The 27,481-nt window shown below is 34.8% G+C and overlaps 3 protein-coding genes across 4 annotated transcripts; 1 reads left to right on the top strand and 2 right to left on the bottom strand.

Moving 5' to 3' along the window:
- Window positions 1–427: 427 nt before the first annotated feature.
- Window positions 428–16,943, bottom strand: LOC123014396. 2 transcript variants are annotated; one of them, XM_044413486.1, is made up of 6 exons: window positions 16,730–16,943; window positions 13,981–14,207; window positions 4,245–4,316; window positions 3,971–4,107; window positions 3,584–3,922; window positions 428–3,543 (listed from the first exon to the last, which is right to left on the bottom strand). In XM_044413486.1, exons 2-6 carry the CDS (start codon window positions 14,153–14,155, stop codon window positions 658–660), a joined length of 3,609 nt encoding a protein of 1,202 aa, XP_044269421.1. In that variant the 5' UTR covers window positions 14,156–14,207; window positions 16,730–16,943; the 3' UTR covers window positions 428–657. The 2 variants fall into 2 exon arrangements, with proteins under 2 accessions (XP_044269421.1, XP_044269422.1); XM_044413487.1 differs by having other exon boundaries at window positions 428–3,531; window positions 16,730–16,942.
- On the top strand, window positions 12,509–21,499 carry LOC123014397 (myrosinase 1-like). The gene is made up of 6 exons (XM_044413489.1): window positions 12,509–12,523; window positions 18,167–18,302; window positions 18,349–19,120; window positions 20,685–21,116; window positions 21,165–21,271; window positions 21,321–21,499. Exons 2-6 carry the CDS (start codon window positions 18,253–18,255, stop codon window positions 21,442–21,444), a joined length of 1,485 nt encoding a protein of 494 aa, XP_044269424.1. The 5' UTR covers window positions 12,509–12,523; window positions 18,167–18,252; the 3' UTR covers window positions 21,445–21,499.
- A 1,441-nt stretch (window positions 21,500–22,940) lies between these two features.
- LOC123015326 (general transcription and DNA repair factor IIH helicase subunit XPD) lies at window positions 22,941–27,406 on the bottom strand. The gene is made up of 10 exons (XM_044415025.1): window positions 27,251–27,406; window positions 27,102–27,201; window positions 26,804–27,058; window positions 26,521–26,754; window positions 26,252–26,472; window positions 26,064–26,197; window positions 24,761–25,290; window positions 23,819–24,097; window positions 23,164–23,550; window positions 22,941–23,117 (listed from the first exon to the last, which is right to left on the bottom strand). Exons 1-10 carry the CDS (start codon window positions 27,253–27,255, stop codon window positions 22,983–22,985), a joined length of 2,280 nt encoding a protein of 759 aa, XP_044270960.1. The 5' UTR covers window positions 27,256–27,406; the 3' UTR covers window positions 22,941–22,982.
- Window positions 27,407–27,481: the final 75 nt, after the last annotated feature.

The following is a 27,481-nucleotide window of genomic DNA, read 5'->3' as shown; positions in this document are numbered from 1 at the left end:
CATTGCACCTAATGAACTGCATCTCTGTTTCTCTGCATTTTTACAATTTAAGTACATTGTCAAGGGTACTTTCCTTTAACAAAAGCGGTGGTTCTACATCAGTGAAAGTAGTCAACGAAAGTGATATTTTCAATAATAGCGATAATTGTTAATCAATAGATCACTAATTACAATTTATTTTACAAGAAATAAACGCTAATTACAATAATTGCAACTTGTGGCACGTGCAAGATTTTTTTTCAAGAATCTATTGACCCGAAAGAGGAAATAATATTGAAATAATTGGAGTGTGATAATGATAATTGACTTAATCATTGGAAAAGCATTGAAACAGAAAAAAAACTAATTACTTGTCTTTTTTATTTTGCTTTAAAAACAACGTAAAAACAGTGTGTTTAAGTTATTTTCAATAAAAAAAGCCACAATGTGAGTTTAAATTAATTTATTGTATATCTCTGGTTAGAAAACATGTACTTTTTGTTATTAATGTATAGTCACCCTCGATTAGAATTACAAAATAAACCAACAAAAAAAATCATCAGCTTAAAATAATAGCACATAAAACATTACTTTTACAAATATATACATCTATGCATTTTTCAATATAAATAATTCCACTACACTAAATTGAGCCGCCATTTTCCATTGCACGTATCATCACTTCTGCTGTTTACTCTCCGCCACGACGATATTCGTCACCGAATCGGTGGGATTAAACACCCACTGTTTAAAACTACTCTCGACCCCGCCATTGGTCGAGACTTGCACCACATGCTCCTCCTCCTGCTTACGGGGCGGCACCGTCGGCCGCCCGCCCAAAACCGGCAGTCCCGACGGAATCTTCGAGTTGCTCCGAATCGACGTAACAGTCACATTCTTGGGCGGTTTCATCTTGGGGGTGGAGTGAACAGTCGACGACATCAACTCGAGGATGTCCTTGTCGTTCTCCATGTCGAGATTCCGCGAATCCCGACGCTCCGGCGACGTGGGCGGAGTCTTGGCCGTGGTCGCGATGGGGATCCGCGATTTGGGCGTGTCGGGCTTGACTCTGGGCGGGCTCTTCTCGAAGTTCGAACGCAGGAGTTCGATTTGCGACTGGCGCTTCTCCGGGAGTTTCGATTCGTAACTCGAAGTCGTAAATCGCATCTCGGGGAGTTTCTTCAGTTGTTCCTCGGCGATTTCTTGGATCTTGTGGAGTTCCTTCTCGGCGTCGTTTTCTGTTATTATGATGGGTTTCGAATGGTGATTTTCGAATTTTTGAATGTTGGATTCGAAAGTTTTGACGTTTGATTCGAAATTTCGGACGTAGTCTTCGAATTCGTGCTCCAAGTCGAGGCTTTTACCGTTGGTGTTAACGTTGGGGATTATTTCGATTTCGGAGATGTTGGTGGTGGTGGAATTGGTGGGGGTCAAAACCTGGATTTCGGTTATGTAAGTCAGGGATGTACTTTTGCTACTATCATCGTCATTTGAATCTTCTTTCTTCACGTCGACCATAAATCGATTGTCTTTAACTTCCGGTTCATTGGGAATTTCCAAGGTCAGTGAGGAAGGTCCCTGAACCATCACATCATTGTTTAGTTTATTTATGGCTTCAGCAATTGTGACGTTTTTGATGATATCAGGGGTACTGATAGTGACTCTTGGAGTTTCAGGCTCCGGCTTGATAGTACTATCAAGAGCAGTTGTGTACAACTCAGGCTCAGTCGTGTCAATCTCCAAACTGTGAAGATTTTCTTCATTTTGTGACCGAAGATTATTAACGGTCACATTACTGACATTTATCTTCGCATCGTCGGATTTTGGACGCTCCAAGCTCCCCAAAGAGTGTCTCGAGACTTTAATATCGTCGGAAACATTTGTATCGTCATCATCTTGACTACACGCTATCTTCTCTGTGAAAATAAAATTCCTCGTCAAGTCAATCGCATTCAACATTTCTTTCTTAGTCTCGTCACTTGTCACTGGTTCCTCCTCTGGTTCAGGTACATATGAAGGAATTTTTTTCGACAACAGAAAATCCTTCTTCTCGGGAACAGCCGGTTTAGTGATTTTCGCTTCTGGTAACACTGGGTCTAAAATCGGGGGTTTGCGTTGCCTCTTCTCCACAGAGGCGAGTCGTGGGTTATCATCAATTATGGCACTTCCGTTTGATTTCGTCTCAAATGGCCAGATTTGGTTCTTGATCTTCTTCTCGGGCTTGGGAGGGGTTTCCTCCTTGATGGGGGGCTGAATCTCCAATGACTCTCTCTTGATTTCGTTGATTCTGTTGACGACAGCGTCGATTTCTTCGGTTTTTCCGCTGAGGTCCAAGTCATTCTTTGAGTCACTTTCGTCCTCTTGGTTGAGTTTCAAGATGGCGTCTTCGAGGTTTCCCCACTCGGTGGATTTCTTCAACCGGTTTCTTTGGAAGGTGTTTAAGCCGTCAAGCATCAACGATAAGCGTGGTTCTTTACTCATCACCACTTTTCCGAAGATGTCCTCCTCGGAAGCCATAAAGTCATCTTCAATTCGCCCTTTACGTTTCAAGGTTGGTATGCTTGTATCGGTGATATCAAGACTTTGGGCACGTTCTAAAGTACCAGTGCTTGATTTTCGCGTCCTTTGAATCTTAGTCAAGTCTCCGGTACTTGCAGTTCTTCGATTTTGACAACCTTCAGTATCTTCAGCATGATGGATGGTGATGTCACTCGAATTTAGTTCAATAGTATTGACAGATGAGTGATTGTCAGTTTCAAGATCCGAGTCAGAGTTGTAATCCTTGACTGTGGTTTTGTTCCTCAATTCAACCTCAATTTCCTCAACTAAATCGTCTTGACTCGACTTGGGGATAACCTCCTCAAAATCATCAACTGGTTGTATTTCATCGAAATTACTTTTGAAGAGTTTCTCCTCCGGAGGTGCCGGAGCTTTCCCTTTTGTTTTCTTGGGAGTTTTATCCAACTCCTCGTCTTTGACCGAACTTTTCCGGTTGCTCCGAGCCGCGACAGCGGCATTCATCATGTAGTTGGGGATTTCCTGAGGGATTCCGTTTACATCCCGTTTGATCCCGGAACTGTTATTCGCATGGTCACGATCAAAAACTTCCAACTTCTCGGGAGTTACTTTGCGTTCCCGTTTTTTGACTTGTGGTTTCTTGTCGACTTCGTCAAGCCCTAAAGGGAGTTTCTCCAAGTTGAGGTTGTTCTCATTTTGGGACAATTCAGCCGATTTTGGGCTCTTCTCAGCCGGAAGCACCCTAACCCCGAATTTATGCAACTTGTTTTCGGTTTTTTGAACCTCCATTTCGACCTTTGGCGGCTTCTTTGAATTTTGTTGGTGGTCTGAGCTTATTCTTTGTTCAAGTTGGGTTTTTAACTGTTCTGGGGACATTTGTGTCTTTTTCCTGGGGCGATTTTTGGGTGATTCTGATTCTTTTCGTTCAAGGGTCGTCATATTACTTCTAGATTTCTGCAAACTGGAGTAGTTTGAACTGAGGGAACCGGAATGGTCTTCGGTACCAAATAATTTGCGTTTGGCAGTATTGCCAACCTGGAAATGATTCTAGTGAGAAATGAGTGATGCCAAAAAGGGGGAAACTGACTTGGAAGAGGTCTGTACAAGAGGAGCTTCTGTATACGGGGTGAGTGGGTTGGGCCCCTTGACCACTTGTTTGAAACGTTTTTCCACCTCGTGCTTCAATAATAACTTCATATGGACTAGCGTAACTTAGAATTGTTAAAGCATCTTCGTATACCATGTGTTCGAAACTAATTGTGACACTGTTGATTCTATCCCCGGGGTTTAGTTTCCCCGACTCGGAGGCGGGTCCTCGATGTAGGACATCTTTGATATAAATCCCTTCTTTCATGTTGCCACAAATGTTGAAACCAAGACCGGTAAAATCATGACTGCGTAAAGCCACCACTTTGACTGAATTTCCCTAAAATTGGCCAAAATAAAAAATTGAAGATGTGTTTCAATGACTTACATCAATGGCACTATCATCCAAAGTCTTCTTTTTCTCCGATTTGGTGGTGAGGGCTGTTAAGGGCGACCACTGCGTCCATTTCGTCTTCGCGTCGTTTTTTTCCTTTTCCAATTTCCCAATTGGAGTTAGTCCAGGATCTGCGAAAGAATTTCAAAGATGTAAAAGTTTTTCCGCGCAATAAGCAAGTCCTTGGTGCAGCAACAAGGTCATTTTGATTCTTTGCAACATTCCTCGGTGAATCAGATGCAAATTGTGGTAAACAAAGCGAAATTACCTTTGAACGCCGGATTGTCGAATGCGTAGTCGCCGCCTTTGCCTTTCTCGGGGTCGGTTTCGAGGATGAGTTCTGAAAAAGACGGTTTGTAAGATGGGACTTTTCCATTAATAATATCTTTCGGTGAGTCTGAGCGAGCGCCCACGACCGTTCTTGTTTACATGGAATGTTAATTGCCTCGGGGGGTATACAGCTTTGGTCGAGTTGGACGGGTCCTCGACAATATAGGCCGGCTTGATCGACGACCGGAGGATTTTTTCAACAGTCATGGTAATTCGACGCGGAATGGGCAAACTTAAACTCTTCGAATAACACTTGTTTTTTGTCTTCTAGACTTGAATTTTTTACTTTTCAATGATTTGTTGCATAAACTGTGTTTATTTTTAATTAGCATTTTGATACTAAAGCCCTTATTTTGTTATGAATTATTGGAAAATTGTAAAATTCTTCCACTAAAGAGATCCATTGGAGTAGAAAATGTATCGATAATTAACAAATGATCAATATTAAAAATTTCCCAGGACCGAATTTCCCATATTGTTATATCTTATCTACTTCTGGGCAATGGGCAAAGTATAACTTAAACTCTTCGAATAATATTTATTTTTTGTCTTCTAGACGTGATTTTTTTAATTTTCAATGATTTTTTGCATAAACTGTGTTTATATTTAATTAGCATTTTGATACTAAAGCCCTTATTTTGTTATGAATTATTGAAAAATTGTAAAATTCTTCCACTAAAGAGCTCCATTGGAGTAGAAAATGTGTTGATAATTAACAAATGATCAGTATTAAGAATTTCCCAGAACCGGATTTCCCATATTATTATATCTTATCTACTTCTCATAAAAGGAATGTTAATCTTCTTTAACAAAGTGATGAAAATCTTACATTTACAACTGAAGCACGTTTTCTAATCTAGGTAAATCACCTTACACTTAACGACAAGCAAAAATATGATTATTTTTCAATAAACAATATTTTTTGTTTCTCATGTTTGACCAACTATAAAAAATAGACAACAAAATTTGTCTGTGAAACCTTTTTTTGAGTTTAATGGCCGAATTTAAAAAAATCAAATTAAACATTAGAGTTTAAAGAGGAAAAAGTTTAAAAATCCATGAAAGCAAGTTAAATATTTCATTCTATGATCCGAAATAATAATCTTCTTTTTATTAGTTTTTGTTTCATAATATTCTTGTATTTTTTTAAAATGTTACGTTCCTCCACTGTTTTATTATATTATTTTTTTATTTATTAGATATACATTTATTTATTACAAGTTTCCATTATTTCGCGGCTTAGTCTTAGTTCTCTTAAAGATCTTGACCCAAAATCATACTTTTTATTTGAAAAGTTTTTCTTGCTATCTCAACGTTTATAAAATTCTCATTTTTTTTACCGCATTTCACTACGTTTTTCAAGATATTGTTTCTAAATCGTCCTTTTTACATGTTGTACAAGTACATAAAATAATATTTGAAAATTTTTAAAATCTTTATTGCTTTTAAAAAGATAAAACATCGTGTTACAAAAATTTTGCATCTTAATAGTTTTAGTTTTCTTAAAGATCTTGACCCAAAATTGTTCTTTTTAGTTCTCATTGCTTTTCCAAGATAAAAAACCGTATTACACTACTTTTTATAAGATTTTTCTAAATCGTGCTTATTACTGATTTTTATTTATTTATATAAAATGCCATTCAAAAATTTTCAAATCTTTGTTATTTTCCTAAATGATAAAACATCGAATTACGATTTTTTTTATCTTTTTCTTAGTTTTCTTAAAGATTTTGACCAAAATCAGACTTTTTATTTTAAGATCTGTTAATTGGTATCTCAACGCCATTAAGATTCACATTATTTTTTTAAGATAAAAGACCGCATTTCACTACTTTTTCAAGATATTGTTTCTAAATCGAACTTTTTATTTAATTTGGTTTATTTTACAAATATGTAAAATGCTATTTAAAAAAAATCAGAATCCTTTTCTTAATAGATATAAAAATTTTGCATCTAAGTCTTAGTTTTCTTAAAAATCTTAAAATAAAATATTTTCTTTCAAAATTAATATATTGATCTCTCAACGTTTTTTAAATTTTTGTTGGTTTTGCAAGATAAAAATCCGCATTTCACTACTTTTTTTAAGATATTGTTTCTAAATCGTACTTTTTATTTATTTTACAAATGATATTTAAAAATTTTCAGGATTCGTATCATTTTCTTAAAAGATAAAACATCGCGTTACAACAATCTTGCATTTTAGTTTTAGTTTTCTTAAAGATCTTGACGCAAAATCGTGCTATTTAGTTCTCATTGCTTTTTCAAGATAAAAAACCTCATTACACTACTTTTTTTATAATAGTGTTTCTAATTTGTACTTTTTGTTTACATATTTTTATTTATGTTAGAAAGTATGTAAAATGCTATTTGAAAAATTTCAAAATCTTTATTAGTTTTTTAACAAAAATTTTGTATTTTGGTCTTTGACGTTGACCCAAAATTTCTCTTCTTATTTTAAAATTGTTTGTTGGTATCTCAATGACGTTTTTAAAATTCTTATTGTTTTTTAAAATAGCAGCATTTTGCTGGTTTTTATTTATTATTGTTTATATTTGTAATATGTAAGATGTTGTTTGAAAATTTTCAGAATCCTTATTATTTTCTTAAAAGATAAAACCTCGAATAACAAAAATTTTGCACCTTAGTTTTTTTTAAGATTTTGACCCAAAATCAAACTTTTTATTATTAATTTAAGATTTTTCAGTGGTTTCTCAGGATTTTAGGTACATTTTATTGCAAGAATAAATGCTATTTGAAGATTTACAAGATTTCTATTGTTTTCTCAAGATAAAACATCGCATTACAAAATTTTTCTATTTTATTTTTTCTACACGTCTCGCACGAATTAAATTTATTAACTTGGTAAAACTGCACGAAACACAAAAGTCTCCTAACATAAAAATTATTCAAATTAAATTTGTTTTTTGTCTCTACCATCAATTAATTTAAATTCAAGTAAGTAGGAGCGACAGGTATCGGCTTTACTTTTAAAGATACTTCGCTTGGAGGTAAATGGGAACTATTATTATAAGTCGCCCACTGGTGTTCATTTACGTAAGAGTAGCCCAACTTATTAATTTACTACAAGTATAGAAAAAAAACTGCTCAAAATCTTGCCATTTTAACCCGTCAATTAGAATCAATGATCAATCAAATCAATCGGAATGCAAGGAAAGTCAGTCAATTCATGATCAGTTTGCGTAATTAATTTTAATTGCCATAATTTCGTTATAGAAATACATAGATTACATAAGGCAACAATTGAACCGTCGTTTGTGTGAATATAAAAACATAATCGACGACACGCAATCGGCGAAAATTGCGAAACCCGATTGGTGAAATATTGTCCATTCACTTGAAAATTCCTCAACTTTGACACATCTTGTGCATCTAGCAAAGCGCGGATACAAGGGGGGCTTAAAGGGGTAATTACCGCCCCCAGCAAAAAGATTTGGATTTGTATACTTTTTTTAATAGTCAAGTTAAAATAATAATAATAAAATAGGTTTACTGAAATGCACAACGAATAAAAAAAATTACAGCAAATGCTGAAACCACCATTTTCCAAACATCTTTAACACCTTGTTTGGCAACTGCCCACTCTAGTAGAAAGACTGATTTTGTGATTTAAATCAAAGTTATCATTTATTTGTTGTTTTTAAATATTTTTTTAGTTCTGTTGTTTTATTAAAGAAGTTTATAAATTTGTTCATTTATTTTTTATTACCATTATATTTAATTGTTTATATAAAACTTTTTTATTTGATCACTACCCCCCGCAGTTGAAACTTCTAGATCCGCCCTTGCATCTAGCAGTGCCAATTCTGGCCAGTCAAGCGTCAAATTTGCGCCGAAGGTGCGCCTCGTTCCATTCTTCCATTCATTTAATTAAATCACCTCAAGGTCTCGCGAATATTTCCATCTAGCTGTAAAGCAGCCATTGGTCATTGTTTATGTATCGAACGTGCCCAACCGCATTCATAATCTCCATTTTATTATTTTTATTCGCATTCCTTTTTATCTTCTATTGGCAATATAGTAGTCGATGATGCAAGACTTGAGCAGTGGCCACTGGCGGCTCGTCAGGGGGAGACACTGCCTCCCCAGTGAAAATAGAAGTTAAAAATTAAATAATTTACTAGAAATTACAATTTTAACCTTAAAATTTTTTTATTTGTTCAAATGTTGATTTTTTTGCTATAAATAATAGTGACTTAGTTTTAAATAAACCGCCGCGCCTTCACGCAATGCGCAGGTCACACAGAAGCCTCGCCTTTTTTATTAATCCACTGGGAATTAATTTTTCAATTTGTTTTTATAATGTGCGTCATTGATGGAGCTATTGAGTAAAAAAAAATCATGCCGATAAGTTGGATATAAAAAAAGTTATGGAGCTTGCACACACCCCTGGGTCACCCTGTATGTATGTATAAATATAGCCACAAATGTAATTCGGCCCCGCAAATTGAAATTAATAAATTTAATAAATCATTCAAAAAAATTGAAAAATTCTAAAAAGGTTAGCCGATTTTTGTATTTTCCTTTGCTGTTAAAAGTTAGCTTTTTGTGGTCAGCAAAGCAAAAAATATTTTTTTATATAAAAAAAGATCTGCCTCCTCTCAATAAAAGGCTACGAGCCGCCACTGGCAGTGGCGTGCCCTAGCAAAAAGACCAACTCTAATTACACCACTAGTGTGTTATTACCATCCCGGGAGCTTAGCATGGGTTATGCCAATTGTAATGGGATTTCGCTGAGGATCTCGAGGCTATAGCGAAGGTTGCGACGCCTCTGTTGAGTTGCAAACATGATTTATACTGTTTTGTACCAAATACAACACCATTCATCATGTAAAACTATGTGGGATTTGGAAATAAATAAAGAAAGTGGTTACGTAACTAGCCAAAGACACAGACTGTCTATCAACGTAAAAACCTCCGTCAAATCTTGTTTTTTTTTTTAATATTAAAATATCTCCTACACAACTCGTTATTCGCAAACATTTTCTCGCTTCATGTATCTAATCTTTGTCTGACGTGTGAAATAGTACATTACAATCGAGACGGGAAATATGTCATTATTATGTGAGGTTTGTATGAATCTCGTTTAATTAACACAATTTGTAATAGTTAATGCATTGACGTAGTAGGCTGTGCAATCAAAAAACAAACATTGACAATCCAACATAAATCATTCCCACCCAAGAAGTGTAAAATAGAAAATATTACAGTTTTCACGTAAATTTATAATAAATTGAATAAAATATTAAATGATTTACAATAAATTAATTAAATTAACAATAATTTTGTCTCCATTCGGCCATTTGGAGGAATTGAAGAATTGTATAATCGTACGATGGTAAAGGGTGCAAAAAATGGTGAACGTGTAATTGTGTAATATTCGAATTACTTTGTGACGTTGCGAATAGCGAGATTACGCAGTTCCGAACCTTTTACAATGAAACTGTTACAAAATGGGTTTTTGTGCATCCTGTTGTTTTTAAGGGAATTATTGTAATAACTAGTCAGTCTTAGTCAAGCTCCCGTATGAGTTGATTGAATTGTATTAATTATCCAAATAAATTACTTATTTTGTAGTTCAATGCGAAATTGTGTAGAAATAAGGGCTGTATTATAAGTGCGTGCGTGTTAATATTTTCGAATGCTTAATAGACATTTAATAGTGCGCGATTTTTAAAATTTTTAGTGCCAATGGGTGAAATGGAGTGCACAATCGTGCTACAAGGAAGAAGTATTTATTAAATTCTGAATAAAAATTATTTGTGTTTTAGAATAGATAAAATGTTATTTCTCAATTTGTTTTCAAAACTTGTAGAAGACGAGGCAGTTACCGAACAAAGTAAATCTTAAAACTTTAAAATTCAATTCAATTGAATTCAATTTAATTATTGAGATTCAAAAAATAGCCCTTTTAAAAACATGTAATATTGTTAGGAAATGTCTCAATACTAACGAAATTCATTTTAATAACATCCAAAATAAGAACTTAATTAATAATAATTTATTAAGTTGCGAACCGATAATCCAGAGAATCTCTAACAATAATTAGTTCGGATTATAGAAGTTCGACTGTAGTAACAACAGAGCGACAAGCAACAAAAACTATTTTTGTACCAAAAAATATTTCAAAATAAGCTGTAATTTTTTATTTTAATTATATTTATAGGTATTGAAACTGAAAAACACTTATTTCATGCGTTCAATAAAATTTATAATCAAAATCGTCTATACCAGGTAAGGAACCATGAGGTTTTTTCAATCATTTGCCTTCAGAAAATAATATAAAAAAATAGAATGCTATAAAATATGTGATCGTGTTTTGAGAATGAAATTTTGTTATTTTCGATAAAAATTGAATAAAATATAGATAGTTGCAATCCTTAGATCAAAATCTTTGTAAAAAAAGGTTTTATATTTGAAAATTGTGCAAATCTCGAAAACTAAAAGAAATATCGATAAATTTTGCTTAGTTTTTGAAATAATGTAATTTCTATTACGAAAACACACACTTTTAAGAATCTATTACACCAAAACTAAAAACAATAAAAAAGTTAAATTGTTTTTTTCCTATTTTTATTTGTCTAGTATTCTTAGTTTTGGTGTAATACATTTAAAAAATAAACTTCGTTTTTGGCAAAAAAAAATTATTATGCAAAATCGGCCGTTGTGATAAAATATAAAGTATTTTATTTAATAATCTAAAAACTGGATCTATGAAGTATGTGTATAAAATTACATTTAAAAGAAAAAGAATTAACACCAAAGTCAAATCAAAGTCAAATCACAAATTTATTTAAGAAAGGGTGAAAAGTTTACTGAAACTTGGAATGCCCCATCATTTTTTACTTGTTAAAAGCATTTTTCAATGGATGTACATATTTTTTAATATTGTTCTACAACATTTTTTTGTTTTTAGTTTCTTGTAGAAATAAAATTTTCTTTGATTTCATCACACATTCCGCCACAATTCCTTATAAATGTTAATAAAACATTAAGTGAAAATATTGTTTTTAATTAGCAAAACACTGCTTAGTTTAGATCGCTTAGTTCTCAAAACACGTACTTATTGGTCATTGTTTTCCAACATATTCATTTTACACCTGCTGTATACTATTGACATTACCACGCAATAAAATTTTTGCAATGTATAAAAGTTGATTTGACCCTCTTGACCACTGTAAAAATTCCAAACTGAGCAAATCTCAGAAAACGCACCTTTGGGAACGGCACTTCCTCCATCAAACACGACATTTGCGATGACTAAGAGCCTCTTCCTACGTCCGATTTTTACATAACCTGTAGACTCCAACAATGAATCCGGGCCAAAACTCCTTACATAACGAATTAAAAATTAATCCGGGTTCTCATCCGGGCCGTAATGGCCACTTTACCGTCCGTTATTGCCCAACAAGAGAGATTTTTGTACAGCGAGAACGGGTTTAAACGCGTAATTAGCATAGCGAAGAGTTCTCTCAAATTTAGGGTCAACCAACAGGTTTCGATGGGGCCGTAAATTTCGTATTTCTCGAGTGAATGGCGTAATGCTTGACAAATATTACCCATAGGTGTTTGCCTAGCTCGTTATTATCGCATAGAACAATAAAATAAAAAGGCAAACATTCTTGAAAGTTGTTTTGTTTGAATGCCTGGCCTGATTGGAGAGATTTTTCGCGCGCAAAGTTATGCCTGAAATGCTGCATTGTTTTCCTGAAATTATCTGATTTTCACACGACTGAAAATTAATTTTTCATCCTCCCAGTTTCTTACTTCCTTATCACTACCGAGAATTATCTACCTGCTGGTACAAACATAGATAAAATTCCATTTGAATCTCTCCTCGCTTATAAATCTTGAAATAGTTCGCATAACTCTCTTCGGATTAATTATTATGGATGAGGCTTGCTCGGAAGGCTCCACCGAGTGATAAATGTTGCGCTTCCGTCCACGTTTCGCAACTGCAAGCGCGCATTGCATCGAAAATTTTCAATTTAGCGATGATAAGAAAGTCGCTTCAGCTAGTTCCGATATGACAATTAACAGTAAAGCGATTTATGGCCTGAGATACTGTTATTAGAGGAAATTTTCGAGCGTACGGTGCGTTCCTTCTAAGGTTGTGGAGGAAGGTTTCCGTAATTGTTATGCACGGGGTGGTCGGATTCGTTATGGTAAGCGTGAATAACCAGGAATACCGGAGACGGTGTAAGTATAAAGTATGGCTACCGCTCTTTCTAGCCATGTTTGTGTTGGTTGGATGCATTCAAAACGTGTCTTTATTCTCGATTTGCGTGATTTGACTACCAAAGGCGCTGTGAAAGGCACACGCTGAGCTCACCACCAGAAAGCGAGTTATGCAACTTTTTTCTAAACTACACTACTCCAAAAAATTAAAGGAACAAAAAATTTTCGGTAGATTATACCTATACTTATTAAAAGTTAATTTTTTCTCTTTTATTTAAATCAATGTCAAAGGTGAAAAATTTTCCAAAAAATCATAAAAGGATCTTATAAGACATTTATTCCAGTTTTTGATACTACCCTTATATTTTCTGTGTGGTGATTGGTTGCTGAGATATCGATGATCAAAAACAAAAGGATCCTGTTACATTTAAAATCAGATATCTCAGCGACAAATTGATGTAAAGAGGATATAAAAAAAGCATATTAAAGGTAAACAAACATGCTATCCGATCTATGCATTGATTTAACTTAAAAAAAATTCCCACGTCCGTGGATCATTTTTTCTTATCTCGCGCTATTACTTCGGATTGCCTGATAACCCTAGCACAGAAAAAATATTTGACAAAAGATCTTAAAACTAGAAACTTAAAGCTTCAAAATGTTTTTTTTTAATCTAGATACAACCATTTTTCGATGAGTTATAGCCTTTTAAAAATCACCAAAAAATTTTGTTTCTTTAATTTATTAGAGTAACCGACTATGGGATGTAATGACCAATTTCACGACCACCGAAGGTTTAGAAAACGGCATATTATACTATAGTGATTGTAAATAAAAATATTTCCTCTTTAAATTTTCATATAAACTTCACTTCAAGAATATTTTTGCATTAAAAACAAGTGTGAATCACAAAATTATATAAAAAAAAAACACAAATGACTGGCAACAAGTGTTATATTTATGACATCGATTAAAGCGCAGTAATTTTAATCATTCTTGTTCTTAATTTGCCATTCATAATGGCAAAACGTGATGCATACATAAAGCGATAAATAACAAGTTGCTTTGTATCAAGGCGACCCATATAATAAAATTAATTCACTGATACTCGTAACTGTACCACTGGTGTGACAATTAATTTCTATGAAATCTCGTCAAATGGCTCAAATTCCCGACCACTTTTCTAATTTACAACAGGATTCCAATTTAAGCCGAAGTAACTTTCTATGTAACAGACAATTTCACTTAACAATTAGTGATAATAATTACTTTTCAAATATTTTTTCTGATTTGCTACTTTTGGAAAAAAAATAGTATTTGGTCTCCGTGTCCCCCGAGGCCCCTTTCGATAAATCCCCGGAAGTGAAAGATGCAACAGCGACTGCAATAATCCTCCAAAGGAAAACGTCACGCTCATTGACCGCTCCACTGACTCACATACCGATAATTGCTCTCTAATCGCCAAGGTGTCGGCTTACCCTTCCGTTTCCGGTACTTCCCCCAGAGATAATATAGTGCTGCCAGCAGAACGGCCGTGAAGACGATCGACAAAATCACCGAAAGCGCTATTGATCCAGATCCGTAACAGAGGGCCTCTTGAGCGTCGGCCAATCCGGCACTGACCACCAACACCAACCACAAACTGCGTGCCATTTCGAACGTTTTTCCCGGAGGTTCTCAACGGCCGTTCTTCATTGCGGTTTGGCTGGAATTCAAAATGGAAGTTACTTTTTGAATAGATTGAAAATTGTTGTTGACTTGGACAAGATTCAAGGTTAATTTTGTTAGAATTGTTTATCGCCTATCTAATGGCGGATTTTTGTCACATAAATTACCGTTTTTCGGCCATAAACATTCGGAACGGCGTTGCCACATGGTGCGAATTTTTGACAATTAATTGCGCCAACATCGTAACTGTTTTAATTGACAAATTTTTATTTCACCAATTTATAAACTTGTCCGAGATCAAATAAATAGCAAAAATCTCCTAATGGGTTTAGTCAACTTTGATAATATCTAATTAAGCATAGTTTTGGTCAAGTTTCCCAGAATTTTCTCGGAATACGCACTTATTTTTAGCTTAATTTGTGACGTAAATCATTAAAAGACCGAAAAAGACCCAAATCTATGTCATTCAAAACCATCAAAGGACGCTCGTTGGTGTGTTTATTATTTCACTATTTACATTTGCTTTCTTTACTCTTAATAAAACTAATAAGTTTGAAAAATATTTGCACAACGTTTAACCACATTTCTACTTATCTATTTGTGGTGTTGGAATTTTTTCTTTATGAATACAACAAAATAAAAGAATTACCAAATGTGTTTTCAGTTCAACTAGTGTTACAAGTAGCGTAAACGTTTTTATGGCAGTGAAAAGAAATCTAACTTTCTGATTGTTCAATTTATTGTCTACAAAAATGTGCAGCTTGATAATGATGGCAAATATTTGAGCAGTATTTAAGCACTCTTATTATGTTTAAACAATTTTTGGCTCCCCAAAAATAACTCATTTCATCACACGCCTTTAATTAAATTTCTAATCAAAGTAGCCTGTGACTTTGAAATTAAGTTGGCAACAAGTATCGTATCTCTATACTTATTCAATGTTGCCAACTTAATTTCAGTCACAAGCCACTTTGATCAAAAATTGTATATTGTTTTTGATAAGTAACCTAAGTTTTGTACAAAGTATGTCGGTAATTGAGTTAAACAAATATAAACAAATATATGTACAGGACTGTTCTGAAAACATGTAACTCTTTGGCATTTTTGCTATCCCAGGTGAATAAAAAATATGGAACCAACCGTTTCTTGCTTAAACTATTCATTCATTAGAAAAACTAATTGGTGAATGATAAAGTACTATAAAAACGTAATGTTTTATCAAAAATAAGATTTTTCGAAATTTTTGTTTGTATTGAGTTCTACAAAAAAAAAATATTTTTTTAAGTGGCAACCCACTAAAAACAATTTTTCGCGTGAAGATTATGATCTAAAGATTACAACTATCTACTTGATATTAATTTAATTTTTTCAAAACTTTATTTGTTAGATAAATTGCAATTTTGGCAAAAAAATCGCATAACAAAACAAAATTTCATTCTCAAAATAAATCACATTTTTTATATTATTTTTATTTTAAATTATTATTTTCTGGAAGCAAATGATAAAAAAACCGCTTGGTTCCGTACTTTATATTCACCCTGTATGTTTATAGAAAACTTTTGTCTTAAAATTGAATATTCTATCACTTGTTTAAATTAAACAAAACAAAATAAGAAAATCAATGACATACTAATTAAAAAAAATAAGAACATTAAAAAAATTGATTCATTTCATCTCTCCTTTTGCAGTAAATTTATTTATTTATGTTAAATTCTTCTTAGATAACTATTCAAAATTGCATAGGCAGAGTGTGACAGAACTCACGTCCCAGAGAAAAATTTCAAGTAAGATAAGACTGAATTGTAACTATGTTTATTTGTGACTTTTACTGACTTAGTTTTTGTAACTTTCGTAACATTAAAAAAGGTCAAATGTAAAAAATAATATAGATACAATTTTTAAACATTTTTTTCACGTTTCTATTATTTTATCTTACTTAGTATTTTTTTGGGGCACAAGTCCTGAAACACCCTGTATATTTAAAAATTAAATTGTTACTGTTCCACCTTGAGTCCTCGATAATGTTCAAACAATGTTCTAACCCAAATCAGACCTTCCTGTTCAATGTTTGTTCAGTTTTTTAGCTACTAGATTACTTTGTTTACTCTCATTACAACCTTTTTTATAATATTGTTGTTACTGCTAATCTGTTTGTGTGTTGGAGTTTAACCTCCATTTATCTTAATTGTTTTACGAAAATACAAAATTTTGGTACAAAAAATACGATTTAAATAGAATATAATATCTGTTTATTAGCATAGAAATCTGTTTTTTATAAAACCACACAGAAATGAACCGTTTGTCGTAAATAAAGTGAGAGATTTGAACGCTTTTAATACCAATCAAGCGACCAACCTCCATCGTAAATATGTCAGTGTCACTCATTTATAATTGTTTATAATAATACTCGTAGTTCTGCTACAAGAACTAAACAATGATATTTAAGCAAAAAAAGTTAACAAAAACAGTTACACCACTTTGATAAAGTCTTGTGCCCGAACCTAATCAAATTTTACGATCAAAGCGCAAGGCCATATTCCACACATTCCCTCGACTTACTCCCAGTAATCCCTAATCCGTATCCCTTAATCCCACCACAGCACCATCACCCATCGCGAAAACATGTGACGATCACACTACACCACGGACTACTTTGTTTACACCCGACAGGTGGACCACGAACATGCGACTATCTGGGAGGCACCGACTCGCAGGTGTGTGTGAGTCTCTCTATGTGTGTGAGTGTGCACCTGAGGCTATCTTTGAACTTACTACCTTGAATGACCGACTGGGACCGAAACCTGTCTGATTATTGCGGGGAGGAAGATGGGCCGAGGGGGGCGCATTCCGACCGCAATTGGGGGCTTCCGGGGGGCCGGATGCGGCAGGGGTTGAAAGGGGTGGTGGTTAATTGGAGGTTGGAGAGTTTGTTGACGTGATTCAGAAGGCAAGCGATGAAAGTGTGGCGAGGCGAAAAAAATAAGAATATTCGATCACAATGTATTGTTGGTTGCATACGCATCGATTTAGTGGCTTGAATAAAATCATACTTTTAAAGTCAGGATTTTGTGTTTAAAGAACAGATTTTTTAGTCTAACTTTATTTTAAGTTTGAATGTCGAAAATTAGAGTCAAAGTAAATTATTACACTTTGATATTTTTTTTGTGCTTGATTATTTTTATTTTTTTTTTATTACAATATTAAACTTCATACTTCTTGTCTAAAGAAAATTACTACAGAAAACAAAACTCAGTTTTGGATTTTTTCTTTTTCTCTGCTTGCGTATTATGACAAATGATTTTTTATTAATTAAAACAATTACAATAATAGTTATTTATTCGACGAGTTTGAGTGTAAATCGGACGGATTATTTAACCGAGTGGGTTATTAAACCACGAGTGTAACGAGACATGTAGTCAAAAGAAGTTATTTTTTCATATAAAAAAATTAAAATTAAAAGCGCGAAAGATGCTAAAATTTCTAGAGAATAGCTAGATATAAAAGAAACTTAAATATAAAAAAGTATAAAAAACAGACTTGAAAATTAAAACCAGACTTTTTTACTTGAAACACTCCAATTTGCTTAGAATTTAATTCTTTTTTTTTCTCCATAACAAAATGTATGTATTAGTTTCTCTGAGAAAATTTAGAAGCCTTAGCAAAAAAATGTGTGTAAACTTTTCGCATTAGTTCAATGGACAATTTTTCCTACTAAATATTAATACTAAAGTCACAACCTAGATTTTAAACACTTTTACTTCATGGTTGAAAGGTGAAACTTTTAATTGTGACATTTAGTCATAAAAGTGGTCAGTTTTGTGACGTTTGTAGATAGATGTTTTAAGTAATTGTTATACTTGACGTATCAAACGTCAATGTCAATGGAAGGAATTTTTTATCTAGTAATAACCAAAAATTCCACAACACGAATTTGGTTAATGTTAATTAACCCTCAATCGATATAAACACAATACTCAATGTTTTGATAAATTCAAGAGATGGATAAGATAGAATCTTCAAAGTCAAGATTATTTGCACATATATAAATGCAAAAACAATTTACTGACTCATAAGTCCTCAAAATGAAACTGAGATTACTCTTCCTTGCAACAGTTTTCCTAATAGGGTTGGAGTAAGTATCACTTTCCTTTAAATCACCCTTCAAGAAGAAATTCCAGCCAATCCAACTCCGCCTCGAAAAACAAATTCCCGGATTACTTCAAATTCGGCGTCGCGACGGCCTCGTACCAAGTCGAAGGTGGTTGGGACGCCGACGGCAAAGGGGAAAACGTCTGGGACCACATCACCCACACCAACCCCAACTATGTCAAAAACCAGGACAATGGAGACATCGCTTGTGACTCCTACCACAAATACAAGGAGGATGTCGCCCTCATGAAAGACATGGGCATCGACTATTACCGCTTTTCCATCTCTTGGTCCCGAATCCTCCCTTACGGAATCGCCGGCTCGCCTTTGAACCAATTGGGAATTGACCATTACAGAAATTTGACGCAAGAACTGCTCGACAATGGAATTGAACCCATGGTCACGATGTTCCATTGGGACACCCCGGAGCCCTTGCAAGAATTGGGCGGGTGGCCTAACCCGGAAATGGAGGAGCATTTTGTGTACTATGCCCGGATTTTGTTCGAGCAATTGGGGGATTTGGTCAAGATGTGGATGACTTTCAACGAAGCGAAACAGACGTGTCTTGAGGGGTACGGCACGGGGGAGAAGGCCCCAGGGTTCAAGACCTCGGGGTTAGCTGATTATCAGTGTGCACACACTATACTTAAATCCCACGCAAAGGTTTATCACATGTATGAGGAGGAATTTAGAGAAAAACAGGGAGGAAGAGTTGGGATTGTTATTGACTCGATGTGGTTTGAGCCTGGTAGTGGAAGTGACAAGGACGTGGAAGCGGCAGAAAGGGCCCGGCAATTTACGGTATTTTGCTCTTATTTTAATTAATAGCATATTATGTAACGAGCATACATATAATGTTGGTTATTATTCAGAAAGGTGAAGTTTAAAAAACGAGTCGTGGACGAGTTTTTTAATCACCTGAGTGAATAATAACCATTGTATACGAGTAGAATACGATGCTTTGCTTTATCCACTACTGAAATATTTTTGATTTTTGGAATCAGTGCTTCAACGGGTTTTTTATATTATTTTTTGGAAATTTGAAATAATTTAGTCGCCTTTTAACTATTTAGACGTTGCGTTCTTTAATATGTCTATTATACAGAGTGCACTAGAACTTGCGTCCTAAAAGAAAAAAATGCCATGTAAAGTAAGATACCAGAAACATGAAAAAAATGTTAAAAAAACATAATAACTAAACTAAACTAAATAATTAATCTTATTTTATATTGCCTAACAGCCAAACTGGGATACTCAGGTATCAACTATCGAAAATGTTAAGTTTCTTTAATTGAAATATTGTTTTTCAAAAATAAAATAAAACTTTCATAAAACCACAGTTAAAACCTTTTAAAAAGAATTAATACTATCAAGTACCTAATCTAAAATCTTATCTACGAACATTGACAACAAACTACAACTCATTGTTGTATCAAAACAATTATCTCATCGAATTACGTTCAAGATATCCGGATAAAATTGAGTTTTTTACGAGAATTTGGTTGATTTGTAAAATGACGACACAAATAGCCTACGATAAAAAAACGAGTCTGAAGGACGATAGTTTTTATCTAGTGGTTTGTACAGTCAATTTTCTCAAAAAACTTATGAGTATCATAATATATATATAGTTACGTAAATAACAAACGTATTATTTAACAGTCGCGGATAAATAGTGTATTAAAAAACAAGTTTAATAACACCAGTCTTGAGGCACAAATTCAAATTTAAAAATTAAAGAATGAATGCTTCAAGGTCTCATCAAACGGTTTTTTTTATACTATTTTTTGTAATTTGAAATGATTTAGTCGCCTTTTGACTATTTAGACGTCGCGTTCTTTAATATGTCTATTATACAGGATGTGCCAGAACTCGCGCCCCAGAGAAAGATACCAGGAACATGAAAAAAATGTTAAAAAAAAATATCTATAAAAATTTTGAAGTTATGAGAGTTTAAATTTTGCACTTTGACTATTTATTTCTGTTGGAAAAATAATTTTCCAAGTTTTTTTGCTATACAGGTAATAACCTGTTTCCTTTTCTAATAAGAAAAGGAAACAAGGAAACTGTGTCCTAAATTGTAACACTGTTTAATGTTATTTGTTGTTTTTATTGGCAATCTTTTTGTACCTTTATTAAATAATTGTAAAAAAAAACTTAACAAGATCATCAGTATCATTAAATAGGCAAAAATAAAGTGTCAAAACATAATTGTCAAAATTTTTTGAGCGATCAAATTTTTTAAACATTTTTTCTGTTCCTGGTATCCTATCTTACTGGAAATTTTTCTCTTGAACATGAGTTCTGACACACCCTGTAGAATCAAAACGGAGGCAAATTACGAAAAAATATTAATGAATTTTAGTATGGTTGGTACGGCAACCCCATCATCCACGGTAATTACCCCCAAGTCATGATCGACCGAATTGGTGAAAGAAGTAAGAAACAAGGTTTTGCAAAATCAAGACTTCCGACATTTACACAAGAAGAAATAGATTATATTAAAGGAACTTACGATTTCGTTGCACTCAACACCTACAGTACAAATTATACCGCATGGATAGAAGAAGCAGATATTTCCGATGTCAGTTATAACAGTGATTTAAATGTTCGTCTCTTTGTGGATGATAGTTGGGAAGAATCGGCTTCCACATGGCTGAGGGTTGTTCCTTGGGGTTTAAGAAAAATAGTTAATTGGCTCAGTAAGACCTACAACAATCCGGAAATTTTTATTACTGAAAATGGACTATCAGATCGTGGTGGACTCGATGATGATCAAAGAATAAGATACTACAGAGTAATAAGCGCTAATTTTTGTTTTGCAAAGATAATAGCTTAATTTTAGGACTATTTGAGTAATCTTGTTGATGCGATTGTGGAAGATGGGGTGAATGTCACTAGATATACTGCTTGGAGTTTGCTTGACAACTTTGAATGGAGAAGTGGATATACGTAGGAAAATAAATTAATTAAGAGATAATTCACTAAACTGTTATTTTAGGGAAAAGTTTGGTTTTTACAGTGTTGATTTCAACAGCACCGAGAGAACAAGAACAAAGAAAGCTTCTGCTGATTATTATTCGAAAGTTATTAGCACTAGATGTTTGGTAGACACATGCAACTAATATTTCTGGCAAAATAAATGTATTTGAATAGGTAAATAAATATTTCTAAGACAAATTAAAAAACATTGAATTATTTCCAAATTAACAAACGTAATAACTAAACTTCCAAACTAAATAATTAAGCTTATTTTATTTTAATCCTTTCTTTAACTAATTTTTTTTTCAAAAATAAAATAAATCTACAGTTAAAACATTTTAAAAAGAATTAATACTATCAAGTATCTAACCTAAAATCTTATCTACGAACAATGGACATTGACAACTCATTGAAGTATCAAAACAATCGAATTACGTTTTTTTATACGGATAAAATTGAATTTTTACGAAAATTTGGTTGCTTGTTAATGACGACACAAACAGTCTAAGGACGAGTTTTTTTTATCTGGTGGTTTGTAAAGTAAATTTTTCCAAAAGATAGGTACCAAGTTAGGATTTAAAAAATTCAATTTTATCTTGTAATAACCTTGAACGTAATTCGATGAGATAATTTAATGAATAATAATCGCTTTGGCGTAAAAAGTTTTTACTCCATGCCTGAAAGGTAAAATTTTACTGTGACATTTAGTCACAAAAATGTTATTTTTCTGATGTTTGAAGAAAAATTATTATCGTGAATTGGATTGCGTCTGAAAATCGTTTAGGCACTTTAATATACCTAACAGACCTTAAACAGTTAAAAAAATTATCTATGTATAACTGGTTGCCTATACATAAGGGAAAAATATGTATTATATTTATAATTTATAATTATAAAATAAAAATAAATTCTTAACAACTCAAATTCAAACATCAAAATTTCGAACATTTGGTAAAATTAATTTTTTAAAGTTCACATCAAAAAATGACAAAAATCTTTATGTTTGCCACCCTACGTTATGATAATATTTTTTGATTGGCAATTAAGATTTAATAATAAAGTCCGCTAAACATTTTTAGAAGAATTACCAATAATTCAGTGTTGCCAACACAACCCGTAAACAGTTTTTTTTTTAAATGAAAAATTTGGATAATGCTTGTATCTTATGTTCGTTTTTTCAGATTAAATCGTTAATTTTCTATTGCGAAATGTTACAACTATTTAATTACGTTGCCAATGAGTGTAGATAATTAACTTGATCGAAGTTAATTACGGAAATCCAGTTTTTAATATCAACCATAAGCAATCTCACTACTTATCAGAAACCAGAATTATCCATATATTCTCTTATTGGTGACATAAACGGCTTAGGAATTCAGATTACGTTTTATTCAAGCGTAAAAAAACCTAAAATTTCTGGTTACGAACAACTATTATGCATTTTTGTATAATAAATAAACGTCAGTTTCCTTTTTAAATATTCTAACTAACTTGAAACCCAATTAGTACCATTCCGTGTAAAATGGTTACTTGTTTTCTCCTTCAGTGAACTTGCGTGATAACCGGAAGCAATTACCAAGTTACTAGAAGAGTGTAATCGTATTTTACGCTCAATTGGGTCAGGAATAAAACCAAAATACTTATTTTATATTATTTATTTTATAGAAAAATAATGGACAAATCAATTCTGCTGCGCCTGCTCTTGTATTTTGCTCGCCTCCAAGTTCTGCAATTGCTCCAAAGTGAGCAAAGACACCCCCAATTGGTCCTCCCTGGTGAACGGCTGCGCCATCTGTCGCAACCACCGCTTGGCAATCTGCAACTCAAACTCACTCCACGCCCCTCAAAAACCTCAAAATTACCTGAACCGCCTCCTCAGTCGATAAATTCGTAAGAGAATCCTTCAAATGCTCCTGAATCCACTTGGGCAATTTTGACCTCTTATCCGACCTCGAGAACCTCTTATCGGCGAAAATCATGATACCGTAATCGGTCTTGCCTCTGATAGCCCTCCCCACACACTGCGCCGCATGTCTCATCGCGTCGAAAGTGAGAAAATCGTTCTCGCGGATTTGGAATTGGTCTCGGAGGTAGTCGAGACGCGCTTTGAGGATGCGGCTCTGGGTGTACACGTAGGGGATGCCGAACATGAGGACAGCGCGTCCGAGGTGGTGGTCGAAGTCGACCCCTTCGGAGACTTTGCCCCTCGCGACGGATAGAAGCACGGCCCCTCGGCCCGACTCGCAAGCCTGAAAATTCCTACTTTACCGACATGGTGGCTGGTTTTCATATTAATGTGCATTGAAGTAGTCGTTGAATGGGATCATTTTAAGGTGGCAACCATGCAAAAATCCAAACAATCCTAACCTGAATATTCCTCACAAGTGATAAATTTGTTCGGAATATTAATGACACTTTTTGTGTGAATCAGCCTTTATATTAAAGATGCATTTAAGACTTCTACAACCTACTTGATGCACATAAATATGAAAAAGAGTAGACAATAGGGAGACAGACTTTGATGTAGTACATGAGGGCGAAGCTGGTTTCAGCCGAGTCCTGGGTCTCGATGAAGAGGAGTTTGTATCTTTGGAGGCTGTCGATGACCCCTTGGTCGTACCAACTGGCCACCACCGACTCCAAGTATAAATAAGAAGTGAAAAAACAGACGATTCCGTCTGGAACATTGGCTGCAATTTCCACCAAAAGTTGGCCGTAATTCCTGATAACAGCGTTGTCTTCGCGAGTTTCAAATTTTGACGAAATTGCTACTTGGTCGTTGCCTTTTGAAACGATCTAAAACCGGCCAATGAGAATAAAACACGTGGCGCGACGCTACCAGTGTTGCGAAGTCTGGTGAAATTTCACCAGATCTGGTGATTTTATACCAGTTTAATGATTTGGTGAAAACTTTTGTAAAAATTTCTGATTCATTTTTGAGAAACGTGACTGTATTTTGAAATATTTTTTCGAGCGTTTAAGCACGTTTTTGAGCAGATTTGCAAGATTTATCTAAAAAAGGTGAATTTAAATCATACGGTGCGATAAAAATAAATAAATTAGAGTAGGCGACGATTAATATTCTACAGTTGGCAACACGTTGGCTGGGCTGGAAATTTTCCACACAAACTGAAAGTGGAAATGACCATTCACCGTTTTCGTCTTGTACAGCATTTTTGTAATAACTTGCAACAATAAAAAAAAATCTGCTCTAATGTGAACATTATTTCACTCAAAATGAATAAAACGCACAATTGTCAAAGTTTCCGCTGACATTTGATCTCAAAAATCAGGATTGCCATCTGAAGAACTTTAATCACCGCCTACTCTAATTTATTATTTCTTTGATCGCACGGTGTAATCTCTTAATCTGATGAAAATAGGTGTAAATGTGGTAACTTTTCAGCTTAGATCTGGTGAATTTAATTGTTTTGAGCTGGCAACACTGGCCTGACTCACCATTGGTAGCAAACACGGGCGCGCCAACGTCATTGTAAACGATGACATGATCACAGGATGGAAGTTCAGTATTTTGGGGTACATATCCAGAGGTGACAGAGTACCGGAGGTTATAACCACGGTTTGAAACCGGTCAAAAACCGGTTTTATGGCAATTGACGAGTCCAAACAACTGAAATGTAAGATGGGGTTGGACACTGTTGGTGTCTTGTCATCAAACGGCTCCACAATTATGGTAAAACCCTTAGTGTAAGTGGACACCAGTGTGGCCAAATGTGTGATTAAAATAACCGGACTGAAATCGGTCAAGTCGGATATTTCCAAAGTTCTCAACAGGGATGCCAATCGTTCGGCACAAAACCGCAACGGCTTTCGTTCAATACAGACTTTTGATTGAACGTCTTTTAAAAATCCAGCGGGGCTCTCTTGCACCACATGCTGGACTCTGAGGCGAGTTTTGAGATACTCGAGGAAACGTTTCAGAAAACTAACAAAGTGCTCGGCATTACGGATATTACCAGGGACGGCCTCTGAAAATGCCAGTTAAATTAAGTTGGGAATAGTGAATTCTGACAATGACTGTGCCTTTTATCAACTAATTTGGTAACCATGACTGTCATATACCGAATGACTGTCAAATGACTGATTTTTGTCGGCACGTTGGCAATGCATTTGAAACCTAAATTTGACAACCATGACTGTCAAGTATGTTTTTGATTTTTAATTTGGTAACATTAACTATCAAATTAAAATGTCACAATTTTATAGTCAATTGACATTAATTTTTGTGGGGAGGCCGCTGACTAGAAAAATTACCTATAATTCAGTGTTGTCAATAGATTTTTTGACTTTCATTCAATGGGTTGTTTGGATTTTAAAGTCAATGTTGCCAAATTAATAAACTATGAACATGCGAGACAAAAAATTTATTGGCAACACTAAAATATTAGTAGCTAATTTGGAGGTTTCAGGTGACGGCAGTATTGCCAGCTCTGGTGATTTTTCTGATAGTCTGGTGATTTGGTGAAAACTTTTGTAAAAATTCTATTATCTGGTGGTTTTTAGAAAATGAAAAAAAACTGTTGTAACAACAAAAAATTAATACACTAGAGGTCCAAAATAACTGATACTATTTTTGTATCTTTTTCGAGCATTGTCACACTGGGTCAAGGTTGCCAACCTAAGATTTTAAATTTTACGCCAACTTGAGGATAAAAATCATGACAATCAGTCACCTCATTGTTGCCAACTTGATTTTATCACGGGCCACTTTGATGAAATATAAATCTAGTTCGGGGCTTACCCTGGAGGATGGAATCTGGCAAAACCGGATTGGCCAAAATCACGTCGGTCTCCCTCGCCACGCTAGCGTCGCGCAGCCCCTCGACGAGTCTCTGGTACTCCTCCTGCAATTTTTTATGGTCGTCTTCGCGCATTCTTCATAAAAAAAAAATAATAAATTGTGAGAAAATTAAAATTTCGGGGTTTTACTCAGCCACAGTGCGTTCTAGTAATTGTATGTTGGCGGAAGCTCGATCAATGATGCGTTTATTGATTTTTACACTCATCGAGTCAATGCAGACATTATCAATATTATGGGCCTCGTCGAAGATGACAACCGACTCGCGGGTCAGCTCCTTGGAGACAACTTCGGCGATTTTGGGGTCCAGTAAATAGTGGTAACTGTAGACGACGATATTCGCGTACGTGATCTACGGGAAAAGGGGTCAAAAGTGCGCCGTCAAGTGTGGTTCTAGTACCACAAAGCGGGACAGGAAATAGGGGCACCAATTGCGGTCCCTTCCGTACTGTTTCAAATCATCAATGCTGTAAACCCCAAACGGCATGGTACTTTCTTTACCATCCAAAGCAAAACCTTCGTAATACTGACAAATGGGGGTTGTATCGTCGTAATTGTGTCTCTCCCTTATGTAACTCGCCGTCAACGAGTGGCATTTCCCGTCCACAATCTTGCCCTCTCGCTCAGTACTCACCTACGATTCGACAAAATCAAGTCGGGGGATCCACCCCTGAGGTACTTACTTCCGGATGAATGCACAGATTCTTCCGGGAAGACAACACCACCCCCAGGAGGTGGGGATACTCCCCGTCCAACTTCTCGTAATACTCGAGCAGTTTTTTCAACTCTTCCATAACCTTCTCGATTTCGGGGACAGTGCGCGAGCAGTAAATCAGTTTGCGGACGTCATGGGGGTGCTCCAGCATGTATGCCACGACGAGGGAGAGGATAGTGGTGGTCTTACCGGTCCCCGAGGGCATCTCCAGAAGACAGTGGCCCTGGAACTACAATGAAAAAAAACTTGTAAGGGGGAGAACGCACCTTGGCGTCCAGGGCTCGCTTGAGTTCGCACATGTAGGCATACTGTTCCGGGTAGATGTAATCGTAGGGGAAGTACACAATCAAACCATCGACGTTCAATCTAAAAATTACGGTTTTTTATAATTTCGAGTCAATCGCCGAGTTCTTACTTCATTTTGTGGTGGAAAAAAGTTGTGTTTACATCGACCCGGTAGTTTTTTTAGGTTATGTCATGTTTGTGAAAAAGTGGGGTTAAACACCTTTTGTGATAATAGAAAAAAGTATCTCATTGGTTAATTGCCCAGTGGGGAAGAAATGGACACGAAAAACTGAATTGTGTGGGGTGTAAGCACGTTTTTATTTAATTATTTCAAGTTTTCGCAAAAAGTAAGGTTATGTGT

This window comes from Tribolium madens, unplaced genomic scaffold (assembly GCF_015345945.1).
Source record: "Tribolium madens isolate multiple individuals breed KSU strain unplaced genomic scaffold, Tmad_KSU_1.1 Scaffold_97;HRSCAF=244;Tcas5.2_LG3a, whole genome shotgun sequence".
In the NCBI taxonomy this organism is placed as follows: domain Eukaryota; kingdom Metazoa; phylum Arthropoda; class Insecta; order Coleoptera; family Tenebrionidae; genus Tribolium; species Tribolium madens.
This window is presented reverse-complemented; position numbering and strand designations above follow the sequence as displayed.

What these genes read in the sequence shown, in the direction of transcription:
- LOC123015326 (XM_044415025.1), bottom strand. An exon ending in ATCTGTGCATTCATCCGGAA is followed by an intron (nt 26,755 to 26,803) that starts GTAAGTACCTCA and finishes GTCGAATCGTAG; the next exon opens with GTGAGTACTGAGCGAGAGGG. An exon ending in CGACTGAGGAGGCGGTTCAG is followed by an intron (nt 23,118 to 23,163) that starts GTAATTTTGAGG and finishes TTTGAGTTGCAG; the next exon opens with ATTGCCAAGCGGTGGTTGCG.
- LOC123014396 (XM_044413486.1), bottom strand. Translation starts at nt 14,155, where the DNA reads ATGGCACGCAGTTTGTGGTTGGTGTTGGTGGTCAGTGCCGGATTGGCC. An exon ending in TGGATGATAGTGCCATTGAT is followed by an intron (nt 3,923 to 3,970) that starts GTAAGTCATTGA and finishes GGCCAATTTTAG; the next exon opens with GGAAATTCAGTCAAAGTGGT. An exon ending in CTTGTACAGACCTCTTCCAA is followed by an intron (nt 3,544 to 3,583) that starts GTCAGTTTCCCC and finishes ATTTCTCACTAG; the next exon opens with AATCATTTCCAGGTTGGCAA.
- LOC123014397 (XM_044413489.1), top strand. Translation starts at nt 18,253, where the DNA reads ATGAAACTGAGATTACTCTTCCTTGCAACAGTTTTCCTAATAGGGTTG. An exon ending in AAAGAATAAGATACTACAGA is followed by an intron (nt 21,117 to 21,164) that starts GTAATAAGCGCT and finishes GCTTAATTTTAG; the next exon opens with GACTATTTGAGTAATCTTGT. An exon ending in GAATGGAGAAGTGGATATAC is followed by an intron (nt 21,272 to 21,320) that starts GTAGGAAAATAA and finishes CTGTTATTTTAG; the next exon opens with GGAAAAGTTTGGTTTTTACA.